General features: G+C 42.5%; 1 protein-coding gene, 1 non-coding gene and 1 pseudogene across 3 annotated transcripts in view; 1 reads left to right on the top strand and 2 right to left on the bottom strand.

Annotated features, from left to right (window-relative positions):
- Positions 1-23,585, top strand: part of PPM1H (protein phosphatase, Mg2+/Mn2+ dependent 1H) — a 289,566-nt gene extending 265,981 nt beyond the window's left edge. For both annotated transcript variants that reach the window (XM_005571430.4, XM_074007331.1), the window contains exon 10: positions 18,903-23,585. In XM_005571430.4, the coding sequence (XP_005571487.1) occupies positions 18,903-19,050 (148 nt within the window). In that variant the 3' untranslated portion in view covers positions 19,051-23,585. The remainder of the gene's footprint in view (positions 1-18,902) is intronic.
- LOC102136722 (large ribosomal subunit protein eL32-like) lies at positions 7,601-8,376 on the bottom strand (annotated as a pseudogene).
- Positions 16,308-16,408, bottom strand: LOC123567809 (small nucleolar RNA U13). Its single transcript, XR_006690911.1, has one exon. It is a non-coding gene; the product is annotated as a small nucleolar RNA U13 (small nucleolar RNA).
- Positions 23,586-24,090: the final 505 nt, after the last annotated feature.

The following is a 24,090-nucleotide window of genomic DNA, read 5'->3' as shown; positions in this document are numbered from 1 at the left end:
CTGTAATCCCAGTTACTTGGGAGGCTAAGGCAGGAGAATTGCTTGAACCTGGGAGGTAGAGGTTGCAGTGAGCTGAGACCGCGCCACTGCACTCTAGCCTGGGCGACAGAGTGACCCTGTGTCTCAAAACAAAACAAAACAAAAAAAAGAGGTACTTTCTCTGCCAAATAAAAATTCTCCTTAAGTTGAACCTAGATACAAGTGGTAAAGAATTTGAGTATTTAGGCATTTCAGCAACATACCTTTCTCACATTTTTATTTCCTCTAAACTATCCTCTAAAGTAGAAATAATCCCATTTTTGATCCTGTTGATGAGAGTGATGGCAAATGCATCCCAGCAATGATGGTCATCCACTGGAGAATTGTTTCTTTTGAGAAATATTTGGTAACGAGAGAAAGATCCAAGTTAAGTACTTCTTACAGTCTAGAGGCAGTGTAAATTACCTAAACATCCTCAGAAGACTCTCAGAAATAAACAGAAACTACCTCTCGAGAAAGGCAGCTTTAACTAGAACACAAGTCACCATGAGTAAAAGCCAGCAGGAATAACAGAAAAATCAGAATTGGACCCGTAAATACTTCTTTATTGGATTTAGCAGTCAAAAATATAAATATTTTTAGGTGAGTATGGTGACACACGCCTGTAGTCTCAGCTACTTGGGAGGCTGAGGCACGAGAATTGCTTGAACCTGGGAGGCAGAGGTTGCAGTGAGCCAAGATCGCGCCACTGCACTCCACCCTCGGTGACAGAGCAAGGCTTAGTCTCAAAACACAAACAAAAGTAAGCCAACAAAAATATAAATATTTTAACATGCTTCAGCAGATTTTTTTTAGCCAAGCATGGTGGCTCACACCCGTAATCCCAACACTTTGGGAGATGATGCAGGAGGATCACTTGAGCCACAGGAGTTTAAGACAAGCCTGGGAAACATGGTGAAACCCCATCTTTACAAAAATTAGCTGAGCATGGTGGTGCAATGCCTGTAGTTCCAACTACGGGAGGCTGAGGTGGGATTGCTTGAGCCCAAGAGGCAGAGGTTGCAGTGAGCCAAGATAAATCGCACCACTGCACTCCAGCCTAGGCAGCAGAGCAAGACTCTGTCTCAAAACAAACAAAAAAATTTAAAGCATTTAAAATATGAGCCTTAAAAGAGACTAAAAAAATGACTAAACAATTTTTAAGAAAATGGAATTCTAGAGATGAAAAATATAAAAACAGGGATTAAAAATTCACTGAATTAAACAGATTAGAGCTAGTTGAAGAGAACACTGGTGAACTAAAAAATTGATCTTAATAATCCAGTCTATGGCTTAGACAAAGAGAAAAGAAAATGTGAAATGAGACTAAGAGACTAAAAAGATGGCCTAAGGTGCTCTAAAAGAATTCCAAAAGGATAAACTATAAAAGATGGGAAGAAGTTCTGGAATTTTTTGACAATACTAAACGTAAGATTCAGAAAGCCCGACAAATCTCTGGAAGGAGAAATAAAATAGTGAAACTGAAGAACAGCTGAATGCAGTGGCTCATCCATGTAATCCCAGCACTTTGGGAGGTGGAGGTGGGCAGATCACCTGAGGTCAGGAGTTCAAGACCAGCCTAGCCAACATGGTGAAACTCCCATCTCTACTAAAAATACAAAAATTAGCCAGGCATGGTGGTGCATTGGTGTAATTCCAGCTACTCAAGAGGCTGAGGCATGAGAATTGCTTGAACCCAGGAGGTGGAAGTTACAGTGAGTTGAGATCACGCCACTGCACTACAGGCTGGGTGACAGAGTGAGACTCTTTCTCAAAAAAAAAAAAAAAAAGAGAAAGAAAACTGAAGAACTTTAACCTCTTTGCCTCCCAAAAAGATACTAAAAGCAGCCAGGAAAAAAAAAAAAAAGACATTTGGACTGACAGCCAACTTTCAAAAGCAAACGGTGCCAATGATGGGATTATATCTTCAGTTGGCTAAGAAAAAAATAACTGTTAATCTAGAAATTTTAGATGTAGTAAAACTATCAATAATAAGGATGAAGTAAACAAATTTTCAGGCAAAACTTAAACTGATACATATTACTGCCAACTAACCTCTTCTGAAGAAACTTCTACAGGGTGTGCTCAGATAAGAAAAGGAAATGATCCCAGAGGAAATATCTGAGAAATAAAATGGATTATTAAGCTAAAATATTAGTAAACATGTGGGTATATTTAAATATACATTGACTATGTAAAACAGTAATAAGAATGTCTAATGTGTGGGGTTAAAAATGATAGAACTAAAATATTGCATAAAAATAGTGTACAAATTGTCAACGAGGGGGTGTTACTCAGCTCACATGCTGTGCTTCTTTTGAGAAGTTAATGGTGTTTAACTTTAGGCTTTAAGTAAACAAGTTTAAATAGCTAAGAAAACTGTTAAAATAATAGAAAGGGTAACTTCTAAACTAGTAAAGGAGAAGAAACTCACATGGAGTAAAAACCAAACTTCTAAATAACTTATGAATCAAAGGAAAAAATTATAATGAAAATTAAGAAGTACCTGGGCCTGAATAATAATATATATCAAAACTGTAAAGGCTGAATTTTTTAGCTTTTTTTTCTAATTTAATAAACTAAGCATAGATAAAGACCCCACTCACCTCTGACCTGCCAGAATTGACTATTATCCCTCTATGCCATGAGCTAACTTTATCCAAAGCATCCCCCTGTGTCACAGGGAACCTCTTGCCACAAGATCCTGATTTCTGAAAACAGAAGAAAAGAAAGAAACCCTTAACCACAGAGAAAGATATTTCTCAGAGTGAGGCCCTAAGGGCTGACTTGTATTACTTGGCTAGTTTAGTCTATATTCTTTGCATAAATGTACACAAAAGAATTCTTTTTTTTTTTTTTTTTTTTTTTGAGACGTAGTTTCACTCTTGTTGCCCAGGCTGGAGTGCAATGGCATGATCTCGGCTCACCGCAACCTCCACCTCCACCTCCCAGGTTCAAGCGAATCTTCTGTCTCAGCCTCCTTAGTAGCTGGGATTACAGGCATCATGAGCCACCATGCCCGGCTAATTTTGTATTTTTAGTAGAGACAGGGTTTCTCCATGTTGGTCAGTCTGGTCTCAAACTCCCGACCTCAGGTGATCCACCCGCCTTGGCCTCCCAAAGTGCTGGGATTACAGGCATGAGCCACCATGCCCGGCAAGAATTCTTATAACTTAAAGGCTCTAAGGACCCAAAGGAGTGAAGCTGTCTACCTAAGTTGATCCACAGAATCAGTACAATTATAACCAAAATATCAATAGTGTTTTTATGGAGCCCAGCAGTTCCATTCTTAGGTCTGTACCCTGGAGCAGTGGTTCTGAAAAGCATGGTCCTTTGAGCTACGTGGCATCTGCAGCACCTGAGAACTTGTTAGAAATGCAAATTTTGGCTGGGCATGGTGGGTCATGCCTGTAATCCTAACACTTTGGGAAGCTGAAGCAGGAGGATCACCTGAACCTGGGAGTTCAAGACCAGCCTGGGCAACATAGTGAGACCCTGTCTCTACTTATATATATATTTTATAAAAATTTTTTTAAAAGAGAGAATTGCAGATTTTCAGGGCCCACCTGAAATCAAAACTCCAATGGCAGGACCAACCATTTGTGTTTTAACAAACCATCCAGGTGATTCTGATGCCACTAACATTCGAGAACCTACACCCCTGGAAAAATTCTTGCATTGTCATTCATGCAAAAAGATATTCACAGAATTGTTTTTATTACAGAAACTGGAAGTAATTTGCATGTCCAGTGGTGGGATGGGTAAACAAAAAATGGGATACTTTATGGCACCTCCCCTACCCCCAAGATGAGCCAAAGCTGTGCTCATTAACAGGGAAGAATCTCAAAAACATAATGTTGAGTTTAATAAGCCATAGAGGAATACATACATTAGGATTCTATTTACATGAAGTGAAAACTACCAATATATTATTTAGGGATATAAACATTAAAACTATAATAAAAACCGAGAGAATTGGCCCAAAATTCAAGATAATGGTTACTTTGAGAAGAGAAGAGGCAGATACCAAGGGGAATATATGCTTGAGGCCTGTTGGGTTTCTATGATATTTACTTGATAATATTCTGTTCCTTCAAGTAGATGGCAGGTTATTGTTGTGTTATTTTTAGACTCTAAATGTTATATACATCGTTTGTATGTAAAATATGAGAGGCAGGGTAGTCTAGTGCTTAAGAGCCTGTAATCTATAATTACTTCCCGAGTTGAATTTTGGCTCTTCCCCTTCTAGACTTAGGACCTTGGGAAAATTTCTTAACTCTTCTATGACTTTGATTCTTCATGTGTAAAATGGAGATTCCAGTAGTATTAACCTCATACGTATATATTATTAGGTGAAGGGCCTAATAGATAATAAGCACTTACAGACATGTTTGTTGTCATTATGTCTCATATATTTCACAACAGAAATTCAGGAAATGTGAAGGTAGACCATCTGTCTCCTCCTAGAATTGTTTGATATAATTTAGCTCAGGTGCAGAGGAATTGATGGCACTATAATTAAATATTCTTTTATTTGAATATGAATGTGTTTTTCGCCTTTCAAGTTTCAAGTTATGTATCCCACTTGTTAGCAACATTCTCATGTTGATTTTTCTCTACTATGATTATTTTTATAAAGCTTTGCACAGCCAGCTGCCAGTTATGCATTAAAAGGCACTCAGCACTTTTTTTCTGTGTCTAAGCTGGCTTGGTCTTTCTTACCAGCCCGTCTTTTTCCAGGGTGATAAATCTGTATGCCAAGGAGTGGTAAACTGTGGGCAGTGTGCACATGCCAGGTCAGAGCAGACTCCTGGGGTCCACAAGAACTGTTGCCTATGGAGGCAGGGTTCACAAGGATCTCTTTGGAACAAACAGGATGGGAAAGAAAAAATGTTTTCAATATGCCTTTCGGGGAAGATGGCAAACCTAAGCAATAGAAAGAATCCTATATCGGATAGATGAATGAATAAAACGGAAAATTGTGAGGGGAGCACAGTTTATCAGCAAGAAATAAACTCTCAGACTGCAGACTAGACAATTATGGTTGTAAAGACAGGTGCAATGGTGCGTGCCTGTAATCTGAGTGACTCTGGAGGCTGAGGCAGGAAGATGGCTTAAGCTTGAGTTCAAGACCAGCCTGGACAACACAGCTAGACTTCCTCTCTAAAAATAAGGAAAAAAAAAAGGTGTTTTAAAAGACAGAACTGTCCTGAGCGCAGTGCCTCACACCTGTAATCCCAGCACTTTGGGAGACCAAGGCAGGCAGATCACTTGATGCCAAGAGTTCAAGACCAGCCTGGCCAATATGGTAAAACCCTGTCTATACTAAAAATACAAAAATTAGCTGGGCATGGTGGCTCCTGTAATCCCAGCTATTCGGGACGCTGAGGCACGAGAATCCCTTGAAGCTGGGAAGTAGGGGTTGTAGTGAGCCGAGATGGTGCCACTGCATTCCAGCCTGGGTGACAGAGTGAGACTGTCTCAAAAAATAGAAAAGGAACAGAAGAGTCAAGGTTTTCTTCTTAACGAATAACTCCCATTCTGATTCATTCATTTGGGAAATACCACTAAGGACCTATTTTGTGAGCCAAGGCCTGCTAGACACTTGTGAAGAACACAGACCTCAGCTCTGCTTTTTGAGTTTAAAGTCTGGAGGGATTACAGCAGCATCAACCTAAAGCAAAGGATGTCTACACTTAAACCTGAAGAATAAACAAACAGGAGCGAGGCAGGGGTCGGGAGTTGGGGAGAAAAAATATGGCACATTCTGGAACCCAACAGTCAGTGTGGCTGCTGGCCTTGGAGGTGGGGAGCAGAATGCCAACAGATGAGGTGTGAGGGGTCAGCAGGGGCCCATGATCTCATGAGATCATGAATATGAAAATTATTTGTGTTAAAGGAAGTCTGTGGTAACGATATGGAATTTATGTAATTTGTTCATTATGATTGACAACCAGGAAGTATTCTGCAAAATCTGATGGTAAGAAACAAGATGAGGATTGTTTTCCTACCCCTGTGTGTTCCTTAGTAATTACACCATATTGGGACATCAGAGAAACTTAATTTGTTTCAGACTCACAATTTAGATCTTAGCCAAGAAACCTTTGCTCAGACCAATGTCCTAACGCATTTCTCCAATGTTTTCTTCTAGTAGTTTCGTAGTTTCAGGTCTTATATTTAACTCTTCAATTTGTTTTTATTTGATTTTTGTATATGATGAGAGATAGGGGTCTGGTTTCTCTTTTCTGCGTGTGGATATCCAATATTCCCAGCACCATTTATTGAAGAGACTGTCGTTTCCCCAGTGTATGTTCTTGGCACCTCTGTTGAACATGATTTGGCTGTAAATGCATGGATTTACTTCTGGGTTCTCTATTCTGTCCCATTGGTCTATGTGTCTGTTTTTATGCCAGTACCATGCTATTTGAGTTAATAAAGCTTTGTAGTGTATTTTAAAGTCAGGAAATATGTCTCCAGCTTTGTTCTTTCTGTTCAGGTTTGCTTTGGCTATTCTGGGTCTTTTGTAGTTTCATACAACTTTTAGGGTTGTTTTTTCTATTTCTGTTGTCAAACTCAATTTAGGAATATGTGAAATGGTGTTCTCTTTCATGTGTCTGACATCTTTGTACATATCTGTGTGTAGTTTGGTAGGAGGGTACCACACTCACACACCAGTTTAGGATGTCTCCTTGGGAGGCCCATGGACAAAGAGAGCTCAGTCCCAAGAGCCAGTGCCCTCCCAGCTGGGAGCTGTTCGAATCTTGTCATGCCAAATGGAAATATGAGTGGAAGTTGCCAAGTCATAATTTCTGTGATAAGAAAAGGCCCACTATAATTCCAGAGGCTCTATTAGCCCTTCATTGGCCAGAGAGTTCCTATCTCTCCATATGTAGCCGGGGACTACAAGTTTGCCTATTTAATTTTCATTGGAGAGTTGCTGGGTTCAAGCCTGAGGGAACTGACCAAAGGAGGTCAGCCTATTTGTGGACACAAAATAGAAGGGAAAAGTTCTCCCCAGGGTGGGAAGGCTGAGGGAAGGGGAATGGAACAGAGCCAGTGAAAAGGGCAAGGTGCTTCTGCATCTGAGGTTTTGAGTGGGCCTGTTTTACTTTGAGTCTTACCAGGATCTCCCAGTTTTGTCTAGAAAGGAAGCAGGACAAAAAGAGGCAGAGAATGAAGCCTGAGACAGGCAAGACTAGGGGCTTTTGCTGTTTGATTGTTAGGCTTTTGTTTATGTTGCCTGTAGGTTCCTTTTCTTTTTATTTTTCTTTTGCCTCCTAGTGACAGCCATTCTAAACAAATTGCCAGCATTGTCTTCCTCTGTTGACATCCTTCCCAGCAAGGAATTTAAAATAGCATCTCCCCCTCCAGAATGTGCTGTGAGGGAAGAGGTGATTAGCATAAAGATGTGTTCTGACCCTCACACCATCCTCTCAGGCAGACATGGGAGTAAAAATGAGCTGTATGATCTTTCTGACCCTGGTGTATCTGAAGTCCTTTTGCTCTTTTGAACTGTCTCAACAAAGGAAGCAGAAAATTAAAAGGCAGCTTTATGGACGAGCCAGAATATGAGTGCAGTAAGTTTCTCTTTTTTTTTTTTGCAGTTTTTACAGTATTTTAGAACACAAAACGTGCACATGAGCTGTCTACCCATTTTCTTCGCTGCGCAGCCTGGCTTTGGGGTTGGTGACTCTGATGGCTAGCTGGGCAGCTCTTTCCATAACGGCTTTGCAGTTCTTAGAGGAAACATTGTGAGTGATCTCAGCACAGTAAGATTTGTTGCATGTCAGCAGCACTTCCAGCTCCTTGACGCTGTGGATCAGGAACTTCTGGAAGCCACTGGGCAGCATGTGCTGTTTTTCTGTTGCTCCCATAACCAGTGTTGGGCATCAAGATCTGGCCTTTGAACCGTCTACAAGCCCTGTCATCAATACCTCTGGGTTTCCGCCAGTTACGCTTAATTTTGACATATTGGTCACACAGTGCTGATAAACTTCTTGGTTCTTTTTTTGACAATCTTGGGCTCTACAAGGGGTCTGAGGGTGGCCATGATGCCAAGAAGGAGATGGCACCTCTTTTTCTTTTTATTAGAGTTTGCCCTGAACTGTAGGGAAGCTGGGAGTTCTTCTTTTTTTTTTTTTTTTTTTTTTGGTGACATATTTATTCAAGATATTTTAATATTTAAAAAATAACATTATTTATCATTTTAAGTAACTTCATATTTTTCAAATTTGCCTTTTTTAAAAAAAATTGTTTTTTATTATTATACTTTAAGTTCTAGGGTACTGGAGTTCTTTTACTCTTGTGGGGTCATGAAATAAACTGTTCTAGGAAATGCATTGCGCTAACGTTCTGGAGTGGGGTTGCTGCAGGTCATGGAGGTTGGGCTGCACAGCCCTCTGGTTCCTTATAATTCCAATAAGGTTCTCTTTTAAGCCCTAAAGATCCTACATGATTTGGAGAAGGCACTCAAACCTGGAAAGTGTTTTCTGACGCAAAATATCTGCAACTGACTGTCCCCTCTGTAAGGCTGGAGGTTCAGTCGGGGGGGTCTCCTGGGAAGAATATTCAAAACGGAGGCAAATGTGTAAACGCTCAAAGACGACGACGCTTACCATTTTGTCAGAAAGGAATAAATTGTTAATATTACTGAAGGGGAAGGGAGTGGGCAAAACCAAGAGTAATGGGCCAGGGAATAGCTAACCAAACTTGGAAATGCACGTGGTTTCACATTCCTAGTGCCCAGGCAAAACTGTGCAGGCTTTGCTCTAGTTTTTCATTTCCCCAAACCTGTCTGTGGAAACTTCTTTTTTATTTAAAAAAAAGAGAAGAGAAAGAAATTCACTGTGTTACCCAGGCTGGTCTCAAGCAATCCTCCTGCCTCTGCCTTGGCCTTCCAAAGTGCTGGGATGGCGGATGTGAGCCATCATGCCTGGCCCCACTTCATTTTTTTTTTGTATCCTGGACTTAATGACCCTCCGTCTCCCTGTTATGACCCTTGAGGGACTTTTTATGCGGTATTAAATCTGTAAGTACCAGTATACCATAAACCCTACGGAGAATGTCTCTAATGAAAGAAGCCTTCCTGATGTCCACACTTGTCAGTCTTCACATCCACACTCTTCTTGGCTCAGATGGCTGTGTGCCTTGGAAGGAAGAGATTAATCCGTGAAAGGTTAATAGTAAAACTCCAACACTGACAACAGGCATGAATGCAAGTATTAAATGCTAGTTTGCATTACCCTGATAATATGAAATTTATTTTGGGAAAATACAAAGGTTCTTTTTATGAAACCTTTCCATGAGTTAGCGGAACTAATTTCTAGCATGCCATAAGGTTTTCAAAAACTATGCCTTAAATGCGAAAAGGAAGGGTTCCCTCCACTTTTCACCATCTCAGTTTCATGGGTGTTTGATCTGGTGTTTGAAGACTAGATAAAATCCGCAATTTTCAGTTTTCTTTCTTTTGCAATGTTTAGCACACTCAGATCTGTGGGAATTCAGAAGTCAGCCTGAGGCCCTGGCTGTGGCAGCCTCTAACAGCACACAAGCAGCCACCATCCCATCCTGTTTAGGGTGTTTATGTGGCAGAGCTGTGTGGCCACATCAGGATATTTTACAGGGCTTGCCAGGGAGGATTGAGAAGGAAATAGTCTATTATGCCCACTCGTATTGAAATGTCACTATTTGGAATTTGAACTAAAAACCTATCACCTAAGAAACCAGGGAACCGGTGCCAGGGTGCGTAGAGGTGGATGAGGCCTGGCAGGGCTTCTCACCCTCTCTCATGGGGGTGGGAAACTCCCTCCAGTCTGCAGCTTTGTGTCTGCTGGCAGCACACAAACTCCCAGTGAGCCCAGTGACAGCACTGCAGACAACAGTCATCATTATTCTGGTGTCCCAGGGTATTCTGCCTGAATGGCATCGCCATAACCTGACGGGGGACAGAAGCTGGCATGAGCAGCTTCACCTGCTTCAGAACTTGGTTCCAGAGCTACACAAGGGGCATCTGTGGACCAGCTCCCAGCAGTGAATCTAAGAGGTGTGCCTCCTCCCAGGATGAATTGGCTAGTTCTGGGCACAACAAACACCATTTCCAAGTCACCCCTGACCCTCCACCCACCAAGACGCCACTGCCATAGACCCCTGCCAACATTCCAAAGCTGGGAGAGCTTTTCTACCTCTTAAATTTCTAAGGCCTGCTCAGAATGCAAAGGGGATTCCTCCTCCTGTTCCCATCACACTGTATTACTGCGGGTGTCAGCAGATGGAGGCTGCCTTTTATATGCAAATATTTGGAAGCTATTAATTCCCCAGTTCCTGCCACTACTCACCCTCTTATAAGACCCTGTCTGTACCATCCAAATGGCAAATTGAAGTTCCCACCCAACAAGAACTATTAAGAACTTTAGGGTATGGTGATAGCCTGCAGCCTGAAATTGACTTATTTTTGACATTCTTGTGCTGATTCAGACACTAAAGATTCAAAAAACAGACTATAAGACGTAGATGACGGAAGACAAAATCCTGGGGAGGAGAAAGGCATTTTTTATATCTAATGAGGAACGTAACTAACATTTATTGACCTCTGATTGTGTGCCAGGCACCATGCTGAATGTTTATGGAAAGATCACATTTAGCTGTTACAGGAGCCTTGGAGGTCTGCACTAGTATTAAGTAAGGAAAGAGGGGCTCCAAGAGGCTAAGGACTTTTTCCAGAGCCACCCATCTGGATGGTGGGAAAGCCAGGATTGGAACCTGGGCAAGTCACGCTGACACCCAGAGCCCTTTTCTGATCCACTAGGAGGGAAAAGAACTAAGGACTGCAACAGAATCTGCAAGGACAAGGGGACAATCGAGGATTTATGGCTTCCTTCCGCCTGACTTTAAGAGTCAGTGGTTATGAAAAGAGCTTTGGCCTTCCCATCGCTCTTCAGCCCCTCTTCCTTTTTGTTTTCCATGCCTCCCCTGCTGTCCTTTCTCTGCTCCCTCCTCCTCGGAGCCCGAGCCCTGTGAAGTTTGCCAAGTCTGATCCCTGCCCAGCAGCCATTGCTTTCAGCAGAGCTTTGCTGATCAATATTGAAAGCTTCAGCTAGAGAAGAAAAATGTTCCCCAAATTCAAAACATGTCTCCTGGGGAGACGCTTCATTAGGAGTAGGCATTTCAAACTCCTCCACAGTTGTCTAATGCAGCCTGGCCCAGCATTCAGTGATGGTACTAGGGCTGCTCCACACTCAGCTTCCAGAAGTGCTAGGCTCCGGCTGCCACATAGTCCCAGTTGGTGTGTAACAGAATCCACTTCCCATTCGCTGTCTTCAGCTGTACCATATTCTTCTTGGCTGCTCTGGATATTTTTTTGGTTATACAGTATGTTTTGACTCAAATTTTCTCCTACCACTTTCTACAATTCTCCTTTGATGGCACATAAATGCCCTTGTGTTCAGCCTCAGTAACAAAACCAATAAAGCCCTCCTCTGTTTTAGTACCACCTTAAGCACTTTCATTGTCACCAACCCAGGGAGCCCTGCCATAGGGTAGAAAATTGGAGAATACAATGGGGGCAGGAGAAGCAGTTCTTTCTCTTCCGAGAAAGTTGTTTGTTCTTGCCCCAGTCTTGACCTAAAGCAGCCTTGCAAAGGATTTCATGCATTTCATATGGCAGGGTGGCTCTGAAGATGGATGCAAATGAGCTCTGAAATGGCCACCAGCCTGGCCCAATATGGGGGTGACACGAAAAGCTTTCTCCCAAGAGCTGGGTCCCCGGGCTTGTGTTGAGTTGATGAATCTATGAAAGCTCCTGCAAGTGACTTCATCTTCCCCGAATGCTGTTGCTGAGTTTCATTGCAATGCCGGGTCTCCTGTGGCATGAAGGGAATGTCAGGAAGCTGGTCCTAGAGCATTTGCACTGTCACCTATGGAGTGCAGCATCTAACGGCTCAGTTGTCCACGCACACTGCTCTTGGACAAGAAGGGATAGACATGCACTGGTGAAGCCGGCGGAGAGAAGCCATGTGAAGGAATCTGAGCTCCTGGGAACAGGGTAGGAAGAAGTCGTTCTGGGAATCTTCCCTAAACTTCTCCCTCAGGTGGGGCTGTCCTTACCCTTCTGAAGCACACGGGTACATGGATGAGGGCAGCTGCCTGACAAGATTGAGGTTTTATGAGGAGGAGGAAATGTCTGGGTAGGTTTACCACACAGGAAAAATGTGACGTTAGACCTCATGTGGTTAGCAGCGGCGAACCCACACAGGTCTGCAGCAACTCAGTTCTTGCTGCCTTGGAGGAAAGAATTCAGCCCAGGGACAAAAGGCAGAGTGAGAGACTGAGGCAAGTTTTAGAGGAGGAACGAAGGGAAGTAAAGTACACTTGGAAGAGGACGAAGCGGCCAACTTGAGAGATCCAAGTACCTCATCCGCCTTTGACTTGGGGTTTTATACATTGGCATGGTTTGCGTTTCTTCTCCCCTGATTCTTCCCTCGGGGTGGGCTGTCTGCATGCACAGTGGCCTGCCAACACTTGGGAGGGGCTGCATACACAGTGTGCTTATTGAAGTACGCATGCTCATTCGTTTTTCCCTTTTCTGTTGAATGTTTCTGGAGGAAGGTCATATGACAGCTAAACTCCGCCATTTTGCCTCCTGGTGCATGTGCTTGAGCGCACTCGCCTGTCTCCTGAGATCTTACCAGGAAGCTGCTGATCACCTGCCTCAGGTGCCTTTTTTTTTTTTTTTTTTTTTTTTTTTGAGAAAGAGTCTCTCTGTCACCCAGATTGGAGTGCAGTGGCACAGCCTCACTTCCCAGGCTCTAGAGATCTTCCCACCTCAGCCTCCCGAGTAGCTGGGATGACAGGCACATGCCCAGCTAATTTTTGTGGTTTTTTTGTAGACACGGGATTCACCACATTGCCTAGGCTGGTGTCTAACTCCTGGGCCCAAGTTAATCCGCCTGCCTTGACCTCCCAGAGTGCTAGGATTACAAGCCTAAGCCACTGCACCTGGCCAGGTGTTTTCTATTGGGAGACTGCATTTCCCTGGTGCCGGCTGTGACCAGTTGTTATTTTAGAGGGTTTAACAACTGCCTGACCATCACCTGATGGTCGCCAGACATTCCTGTGGCAGGGCCCTCCCCTGTCCTGCTCATGTCTACCTAACTGCCTACTCTAACAATACTACTCCTGTGGTATGGGGATCCTAAGACAAAAAGCTAAAATGAACATGTTCTAGCACTACAGAAACTCATACCGCCCCTCAGTAAAGGCAAATTTTAAATCTCTGTGGATAACCCAGGGCACATAGTGAACAACTCCTTCTGAAGAGGTGCTTATGTCTTCCCTTTACACCCACCATGAGAAAGAATAACTAAATACAATAGAGCCTTCCCTCCAGGCCCTCGAAGAAAACCTGGGTGTAACAGAACAAATTTAGAAGAGAGTTAAACGTGTGCAAATAGAATCTATAAGGTAAGAAGAAGTCAATCTGGACAAGAACCAAATAGAAATTCACAATGGTGAAACATTGTCATTGAAATAAAGTAATTCACTAAATGGATAGTAAACTGCTAAAGGGAGTTAGTGAATTGAAAGATATCATAAGGCTGGGTGTGGTGGCTAACGCCTGTAATCCCAGCACTTTGGGAGGCCGATGTGGGTGGATTACGAGGTCAGGAGTTCAAGGCCAGCCTGGCCAAGATGGTGAAACCCCATCTCTACTGAAAATAAGCTGGGCGCGATGGCATGTGCCTGTAATCCCAGCTACTCGGGAAACTGAGGCAGGAGAACTGCTTGAACTCGGAGGGTGGAGATTGCAGTGAGCCGAGATCGCGCCACTGCACTCCAGCCGGGGCGACAGAGTGAGACTCTGTCTCAAAACAAAACAAAACAAAAAAAAGATATCACAGAGAAGTTGAAATCTGCAAGGTAAAATCTAATAAGAGTTTATGGAGAGTATCTACAAAATAGAGGAGAGGCAATATCCAAAAAATTGATGGCTGAGAATTTTTCAGGAGTTTTCAGTTTGAAGAAGCAAAACTAATTTCTTACCGTGATAAATAAAAAGCTCCTTTTTGTTATGTCTTAGTGGTACTTCATATCAGCAACAAAAAAACAAAAACTTGGAAAGCTATCAATGACAAAAGTCATTTACCTATAAAGGAATGATAAAAGACTTCTCAAAAAAAGTAGAAGTCAGAAGTAGGCAGAATAATGTCTCCAAACTGCTGAGGGAAAATAGCAGACAATCTAGAATTGCATAACAATAAAGCTATAGCCAAAATCAAACGTAAAAATAAAGATTTTCTTAATCTAAAGCGTAGGTGAGCTTATCACTCACAGACCATTGTTAAAAAAAATCACTAAAAATGTACTTCAATAGAAGGAAATTAAATCCAGAAGCAAGGAATAGTTAGAAAAAGAAGCAAAGAAGTGAGTATGTTGGTTTATTTATGTAAGTGTAGACTGTAAATGATGATGATTAAGGCAGGCTCAAAAAAAGGTGAATTAAAATAATAGGCAGTAACATGGAAGATGAAAGAACACATTCTAAGGTCCTTTTATTTTCAGGAGGAGGACAGAAATATGATTAACTTGTATATTAAAAACTTAAGCATAACCGATAATAGAAATAACACTTCCAAACCAGTTGGGGGAGGGGAATAGTAAAGCTATCAACCTGACAGAAAACAAGAAAGAAGGAAAGAAGCATATGATAAATTAAAAACGGCCGGGCGCGGTGGCTTAAGCCTGTAATCCCAGCACTTTGGGAGGCCGAGACGGGCGGATCACAAGGTCAGGAGATCGAGACCATCCTGGTTAACACGGTGAAACCCCGTCTCTACTAAAAAGTACAAAAAACTAGCCGGGTGAGGTGGCAGGCGCCTGTAGTCCCAGCTACTCGGGAGGCTGAGCCAGGAGAATGGCGTAAACCCGGGAGGCGGAGCTTGCAGTGAGCTGAGATCGGCCACTGCACTCCAGCCTGGGCGACAGAGCTAGACTCCGTCTCAAAAAAAATAAAAAATAAAATAAATGAAAAACACAAAATAAGTTTTCATATGTGTGTATATGTATATATGACTGCAAAATATAGGTTCAGATCTACCAGTTTTTGCAATAAACAAAATTATCTTAGTGACTATATAGATTTTGTTTTAATTAGCCATGTGCTACTAATAAAATACACTAAAAATAATGCAAAGTTTATTAGCTGGGCATGGTGGAATATGCGTTAGTCCTAGCTACTTGGGAGGCTGAGGCGAGAGGATCATTTGGCCCCAAGAATTCAAGGTTACAGTGAGCTATGATTATGCCACTGCACTCCAGCCTGGATGACAGGGCGAGGCCCTGTCTCTAAATAATAATAATAATAATGCAAAGTTTAGAAGTCCCACCTTGCCCTGTGGATTTCATAATTGAACAATATCAGGGTGTGAAAGTGGCATTGAAAAACACTGATTTCTTGCCTAAGAGACTAGGATATCATTAACTAAGGATGATAGCTGGGGATGTTCCATTTTGGAAGTAAAAAGAAATTAATGTTCATTGAGTTCTTCCTAAGTCTTAGTTAGGGCCTACAAAGGAAATTAAGAAGGAGCATCAGAGAGAAGGACTTGTGCTGTGTGTCATGGAAGCCCAGTCACAGGAGAACTTGGAGTGGGTTATAGCACGGGAGCCCCAGAAAGAAAGGAGAATTCAAGAAGAATAGAGATTTTTAAGGATAAAATAGCAGTATTTCTGCTGAACACAAGGGGTTAACCAGAATAAGTATTGAGAAGCCACCCTTGGATCAAGCTTTAAGAGGACAGATTAGCAAGGTAATGGGCCTACTGGTAAGAGACAAAGGAAGACAATGGGAAGTAATAAATTGGGAAAGCAAGAGTGTATTTTCCCTCAGGAAGTTCAGCACCTAAGGGAAAACAGTGGATGGTGAAGAGAGAAGCAATCTCAAAGGAAGTTATCTTGGAATAGGCAATAACCATATTGAAGAATGAAACCTTAATTATCTACAGCCCTCAGGGAAATGAGTTTCCTGGGTAGCCATCTTTTCTAGGTGACCTAATGCTTGCTTTTTAAAAATACCAACCTAATTTTGACCATTTAAAAAATATGCAGAGTCACTAGTACTAGCAGCATTAGGGTGGTCTCTTGTTCATCTTTCACGAATCTAATAAAGCCAGTCATTTCTCCATGACTGCAGGACTTGTTGAGGCCTGTCTGGAGCTGAAAGTAGCCATACAGAGTTGTGTTTTGAGTTCTTGTATCTGTTTTTTGACATCTTTGAGTGTCTATCTTTTTTTCCATGTCTCATGGTTAATGTGCTAATGTAGTAACAAGGTTTGAGGGAGGCATATCTCACACATAAGTGTGAAAACTCAAACAGGCTTATGAACTACAAAAGGATTGAGTATCTTTTATTGTCAGGCATATTTTCTCATAGCATACCATAATTTTCTATGTCTAGTCAGCTCATAGCTGGGTTAAGGTAAGTTCAGGCCTGATAGGCAAATAAACTTAGCCAGGTTTCTGAACCTAAAAAGCTCAGGTGCAGACTGATCAATCACCAGGATAATAAACGTCACTCTGGTGTGGCTGGTGGCCTTTCCCCATGTGTTTATGTCTCATATACAATTTAATATAAAACTAAGAGTAAGCTAGGGTGATATGATTTGGTTCTGTGTCCCCATCCAAATCTCACGTCAAATTGTAATCCCCGCATGTCAGGAGAGGGACCTAGTGGGAGGCGATTGGATCATGGAGACAGATTTCCCCCATGCTGTTTTTGTGAGAGTGAGTGAGTTCTCACGAGATCTGATGGTTTAAAAGTGTGGCATTTCCCCCCTTCACTTGCTGTCTCCTGCTGCCATGTAAGTAAGACATGCCTTGCTTCACCTTCGCCATCTAGCATGATTGTAAGTTTCCTAAGACTTCCCCAGCCATGCAGAACTGTGAGACAATTAAACCTCTTTTGCTTATAAATTACTCAGTGTCAGGTAGTTCTTTATCGCAGTGTGAGAACAAACTAATACATGAGGTGAGCGGCTGAGAGGCTCTTCTGACTATAGTGTATGAGCTGCAATATGTCGATTTTGAGATATTTACTTGGCTCTTCAGCCAAAGACCTCTTTGGAAGCCTTTATTTCCTGATCTCAAGAGGAGGAGAACCTCAGGACAAACTGGTTGCATCTTCCCTCAAGAACAACTTAAAGATTTCTGCTTCAAAGATAATTCTCTTAATACAGATAGAAAAAATTATTCACCTACTACCCCATCCTCTAGAAGGAAAGGTATTTATTTCTATTGACTATAGTATCCTTTCTGCTGTGGTGTATGTTACACTTCTGTCTGCTATCTGGGCTGTACAAATAGACTTGATCTTCAAAGACTGTACAATCTTCACAGTCCTGGGATCATTTGCTAGAGCACTTGTTCCTAAATAATGTAATGATGATGCAGTTCTCAACATGAAAGTCTGTGAATTTTAGCAAAAGAAATGGAGAGGCTTCTGGTTTTCTGAATTCCATAACTCACAGTTCTGAAGGCGAGACTACTGAGACATTTCAAGTAGAGAAAGGTCACTAGCAATATCAGGGTGGTCCCTTGTAAAAGGCCTACAGGCTGGCTTCCAAGAGGACTTATACGGTGACGTTTATTATCTTGATGATTTACCAGTCTGGCTCTTAGCTTTTCAGGTTCAGCAACTGATTTAATCAAGATACAAAAAAGAGATTCATTATCAGAGTTGGTCTCACCTTAACCAAGCTCACAAGATTGATCTGTAAACCAAAATGCCACTTGACATTTACACAGAGAAATACAACTGATGGATATTCTTAAAGTACAAATGACTAGCTCATTCTTTCCTGTAGGCAGGCCTATGCAGGGAAGCAGATCATAATCAGGAGGTTCTTTGGTGAACACGAAATCAGAATAAAGCTGAATCATATGCTTAATGGTATAGGCTAAGAGAGTAGTCCGTCCCACACCAAATATGACCCTGCCAGTGGAACTAAGTTCCTTTGAAGGCTGTCAACTATGACTCCCCCTCTGCTCTGGTCAGTGTTTGGATAGACACCTGCCAATGTTTTGTCTCATTTTTTTATGTCTCAGGGCTAACCCAGGCCCATACCCACCCAAATCACCTCCCAAGTTAGTCTTTCTCCTAGATGTTAATACTTTCCATCAGCTTATAGTGTCATTCTTTCTCCTTAAGCTTACAGTTTAAATCTCAGCAATCTTATTTTCAAATTCTTAAGAGATCTCTTGCTGAACTTACATTGTTCAAGAGGAGAGGGTGACATTGACAAGTAAGCAGCTCACTCACACCAAGACTTATCATTTACCAAAAAAACCTTCACATTCTTGTTATATGCTTCTGCTATGTTGTATTATTTTTAATATTTTTCCTTAACTCATTTTTAAAAATTTAAATGATTTTTACAATAGAAAATGACTATTTTTTGTCACAAAAGCAACATAACTCTAAAACTAACTATATTGAAAACAAAAGTCCTTATTTTTCCCATGTACCTTTTTAGCTAGATACCATTTATCATGGAAAGCTCTGAGCTTGAGCAGCTCTTTGAGATACACTAGCAGCAAACTGAGACTGCCCTCAATATAATCAAAAACATCAAAAGAGGACTGAGCAGGTGAATAATGTAAGACATTATCTAATGTATTTATATTTAGTGCCTTATCCCACTACCATGTAAACAATAATCTCACATTAGGTGTCCTACATTTTGGGAAAAGAAGACCTTGACTTTTTCTTATTGTAAGTGTATTTGAAACTTATTTATACAACTATAGTGATGCCTCCCCCTTCCCAGCCTCCCTTAGCCCTGGCTTCTGCCTGATGCTCTACTGACTGTCTCGTTCCTGCCTCTCCTGCACAGGTACACACTGGCAGCTCAGGACCTGGTGATGCGTGCCCGGGGTGTGCTGAAGGACAGAGGATGGCGGATATCTAATGACCGACTGGGCTCAGGAGATGACATTTCTGTATATGTCATTCCTTTAATACATGGAAACAAGCTGTCATGAAAAAGGCCCTGGGGATTGGGAGGACAGAGGGGAAGAAAGCTGGGATGCCTCTTGGCAGGACGGAACTGGGAAGTGCCCCAGCTGAGTTCCAAGTGACGCAGTCTCTTCCCAGCCCAGGTTTGGAGTTTGCGGCCAAAAGGCTATGCTTCAAGATGACCCTTTGGTTTCCATTTCTTCTTTAGTAACAGGTCAACTCAACAAGAGCAAAACACAAAGGCTGCTACCAAGTGTTGTATTTCAGTTCCTTTCGTAGGCCTCCGAGGTGGCCATTGCCTATTTGGGGTATATATGTCATATTTATTTTATCTCGAGTAGCTGGGGCAGCCATTTTCAGGTGTAAATGGCAGAGGACTCTTCAGCCTGTCAAGCTGCCAACTTCTCTACGGGTTAAAAAGTGCTGCATTGGAAAGTAGGGGTCATGCCTCAAAATGTAAGTGCCCACCTTCTAGGAAGCCTGAGATTTATTTCAGGGATTGCTGTCTGACCCCCGCCCCCTTCTCTTTTCTATTCTTCTGTTCTTCTCTTTCCTATTCTTTTTCTTCTCTGTTTCTATTCTTTTGTGGCAGTGGTGGAGTAAGGCAGGGATTTGTTTTACTTTATATTTTTTCAGTTTTTGACATTCCTTGAATCTGTTTTTTTTTTCCCCCTTCCATAGAACAGGCCTGGGACTTTCCAACACCCTGCTGAGGAAGTTCTGCGTCAAAGTCCCAGCCAGGCTGGGTTGTCCCCACATCCTCCAGCCCACACAACCCAGGCAGCATCTGGGCTGGTGCCCTGCATGACAGAGGATCTCTTTGTTGTGTAACGTTTGTTCCCAAGTTGCATTTTCTCACCAAATCAGTGTGTTTTCATGAAACTATGAGTGTTTCTGTGGACCAGCAGTTCCTCTGTTGTCTTCAGTGGTCTCCCTGTGTGTCTCAAGGGTTCTCTGTGAGAGTCTGGATTTTCATTTCTGGAATGGCTGGCCCCATCCCACTTTTCTGTGTCATGGGGACACATATAAAGCAGTGTTTAATAGAGCAGTTTAAGAAGTTCTTCGCATCTGTTGGTTCACCATAACTCGTCTGGGGACCATTTTGGATTCAGGTTTCATGGCTTGTGACTGTCCCCAAGCCCACTCCAAACAAAGTGTAAGGATCAGAGTTCTGTCAAGGAGCAGCAGTTCTCTTCTCCCCATCATCGTTGTGCAAGGCCCCTCGGGGCGGGGGATGGGGGGCACTTTAATAAAAGCATTTGAAATGGGTTGACTGGCCATTCCCATGCTGTGCTCCTTTTCTCTAGAGAATCATGTCCCAGCTCTTCCAGGTCCCACATCTGAGTGTTCACCACAAGAGCAGCAGCTGCAGGCACAGCGTGAGCCGTATCTACCTGCTACTTCTCCGCTGGGAGGAATGGCCAAGTAGACTGTAAAACTTCTGGCTCTTAGGCAGACTTGTACAGCCACAAAATTACCTAGTCTTCCTGCTGAGCTCCTGAGGTTTTGCCACCATTTTGACAATTTTGAGTAATTAAAACACTCTTCTGACCCAAGAAGGAAAAAGGTCACTGATGTGACCCCCCCAGAATGCTAGACAGCTAATTCCAGTTCTCACGTTTGTTTGAATTTCTTCCCCAGAGGAGAGGAGAGAAACTTCTCCTCCAGGGCAGTAAATCACCTGCATTTCTGGAGTTGTCCATATCGTATTTGAAAAGGCCTGGAGCCCCTCCTACTCAGGAATGAACTCATTCCACGGTGTGAAGACCGTGCCCTGTCTGGCAGGTGAAGCCCTGTGGGAATTCACGCCACCCGGTGTTTGTGGAAGTGTTGGCCTGGGAAGAATGGGACTTCGGCCTAGTCAGGAGTTGTCTTCATCTGACGGCACGTTTCCTCCCCGTGCAGTAGATCTTAGCTACCCCAGATATCTCTGTGGAGAGAAGTTTGTGGAAAATGCTTTGCTTCCTGGCAGTCTGAGGCTGTGGGAAAACCTTCAGGCATGCGACAGCAGTGTGGTCCACTCCCTGTTCTGTCCTGGTGCTCAGAGTCATGTGTAAGTAGGAAACCTGAGCGAGTCTTCCACAGAGGACCCTGAGCTGCCATCTTTGGGATCCTTCCTGTGTCCCCACTGCCTTTCATTTACTTGCTTTCCTGGGCCTCTATCTGGGCCCTACCTTGAGCTTCTCCAGTTTTATTCAAGCCACCAGAGTAAGAATTTGGGTGTAGATGTCACAACTACCTTCTACTCAATTCACCAATTCATTTACTGCTATGGCACATCTCAGGAAAAACTCTAGAAACCTCTACATCTCTAAATCCTCTATAAAATCTTGAGCATTTAGTCCTGCTGGTTTTAGTTAGAAAGGCATCCAGGAAGTGTTTCCATAAGCCCCCTAGGGTGGAAAGATCTTAGTTACAAGATAAAGTCATATTTGTGTTTGGGGGATGGGAGGAAGACTATAAATGAGGTGAAGAAATCAAAAGTGGGAAACATGATGTCAATGAAGCATGGCAGATCTGCCCAGCACTGATATCGCTCTATAAATTGAGCTTACTCAATTTTGGCCTTATTTTTTACCCAGGCCCCATGTCACCCAGTCCTGAAACAGTAACTGTGTCTACATAATGGGTTGGCCCTTGGTGTGTTCCTGGAAAAGTCAAAGGACGCACACTTCGAAACTCTGCAGAACGTATTTATACACGGTTCTGAAATCTTGCGTATCTGACTTATAGCCAAATTCGCTTGCTCGAATAGCCTCAGAGGAAGTCTTGTTTAATAAAAAGCTTTTGATGTCTGTCCTAGTCAAGTCTTTATGGTTGTCTTGAGGGGTGTGTGGCTACTTTAATGAAAGGCTTTTCTGCTCTAAATCTCTTTGCTGGGCTGGGCCTCTTCAGACTATCTGGTGAAACTCCTTTCCTTAGAACAAACTCAGTCCGTCCAGACTCTGTGGCATTTTGCTAGATGATAACCAAAGCCTTGTTCCTGTAGCCAGTGTCAGCAGCCAGAGAGGTGGAGGGTGTGCTCTGCTGCGGTTGCGCATGCCTATCAGCTGTTCTTGAGGTGGAAAAGAAAGGTGAAAATCGGACTAGGCCAAGTACTCAGCTGTCTTAATAGGACAAAGCCTTAAGCAGTGGAAATTTCAGTTATTTTCCACAGTATTCCATTTTGGAGGATTTGGGGTGTTTACTTTTTAAATTCTTAAACAACTTAACCTCCATGAGGCTTTGTGAAGTCAGTGGTGACCACCCTCCTCATACAGTGTTCTCAGTATTCATTCACTTCCAGGGAAGAATGACAGCCACAGGGAGATGGTGGTGGGCAAGAATGACAGTCCCAGGATCCAGATTTAGCCTCAGATCTTCCCCATGCAGGCAGGGTTTTCCATTTAACAAGAGCACTCGTATGAAAATGTTAGGGACAAATCTCCCATGTCTTTAAAATTCTGATTCTCCTCTTGATATCCCCTTCCTCACCTGCCAATCAACTTTATCAGGCCACAAGTGGTCACTGGTTTCTCTTCCACAGGTTTGAGGTTCTCAGCTTTCCTTAAGTGACCCAGCAGCTCCGCTGTTTTCAGAGTGAATATGCTAAGCTTTGATGAGATTCTATTTTCAGTAAGTCAGTGCTTCTGGGACACTTGGAGAAAGCTGTGAGAGTCATTGTCTATGCAAAGAACAACCAGGCTGATCCTAAAAGTTATCCAGTCTAAGAAAATGGTAAAACAAGGTCTGGCCACAGCACAGAATTTTATGTGAGGAACTCAGATTTTTGAGGACTTACAATTGCAGAGAAAGGTTGCAGCCTGCACACCGTAGCCCACCTCTCTGAGCAGACTTTGGTTCTGTGTGGTGATGTGGCGCATGTTTGTACACTGGGATTTTTCAAAGGACGCTACGCGAGCAGCCTGACTTGCCTGTGAGGACTGTGGCCTTTGTCAGATGGAGTGCCAGTCTGCAGAGGACTGCTCTTTCGAATCCACAGTGTTATCTGTGTAAATAGCTTTAATTTTTCCTCTGTGTCTTAGGTGTGAAGTTTTGTTCATGTAGCAATCAGGTAGAGTGACCAAATAAGGCTGTAAATGTGCTGTAGTTTTCTACTGTGATGTACTTGAAGGAGAACCTGTGTCCTCTACTTTTCTGATCTCCCTCAAGTATTTTGTGTTTGTTTCCTGAGTCCTGAGGTTATTATTTCACTCCTGTTTTGCCCCCAGTTTTCTTTGTTTGTTTGTTTGTTTTTTCTGGAGACCCAGGGAGGCCCATGGTGGAGATCATTTGTAAGGAATGGATCATGGTCTGGGTTTCCGAAACTACCCTACGTACAGTGAATGAGAGAAATCTGCCTGGAAATGGTTTCAGAACCATGTACCTTTATGCTTTGTGATTGTGAAACATTGACTTTTTTGTAACCCAAAAATGAAAACTGTTTAGTAAAGGGGATCTATTTTGTGTGTTTTGAAACTTAGGTGCAATGTCCCCTGGAAAAAGCTAAAGAAATGTATATGTTCAATGACATTTTAAAATAAAATATTATATATATGTATATAGGACATATTCAGCAAAACTTTTTTCTGTCTTTTGTATGAATTCAATGTGAAGTTTCTTTATATCAGGTCATGGTCAGGTAATGGTCTGGTTTCTTTATATCAGGTAATGATAATGACACAAAGAGTATCATGGCTCAATGTGAGGTTATCAACGGTGAACACAGACTCGAAATCCAAAGGGAATGGATGCCAACACTATAAGCCTTCACAGGAATAACAGTAAAGACTAATACATTTCAACTATGCCTCTAGAGGAACTACCATGGATACCATCAGTAAACACATGAAGAATTCAGAGAAAAGAATTACTCCCAAGAGGTATTCTTAAGTGAGAGGCCTAGAGCCTCATCTTGCTAAAGACAGTAAGAATCAAGACTTCCCTTCATTGCTTCAGCATTTTAAGTACGACAAAGGGTTAGTAAAATGTACCATCTTATAGAGAAAAGTTACCATAACAGGTGGGATAAGGCATCAGAGTATGCTAATTCTGCTTAGTTCTAAAATCCAGGAAGTTAAAAGTAA

This window comes from Macaca fascicularis, chromosome 11 (assembly GCF_037993035.2).
Source record: "Macaca fascicularis isolate 582-1 chromosome 11, T2T-MFA8v1.1".
Taxonomy (NCBI): Eukaryota; Metazoa; Chordata; class Mammalia; order Primates; family Cercopithecidae; genus Macaca; species Macaca fascicularis.
The sequence above is the reverse complement of the archived record's forward strand: the minus strand, read 5'-3'. Positions and strand labels throughout refer to the sequence as shown.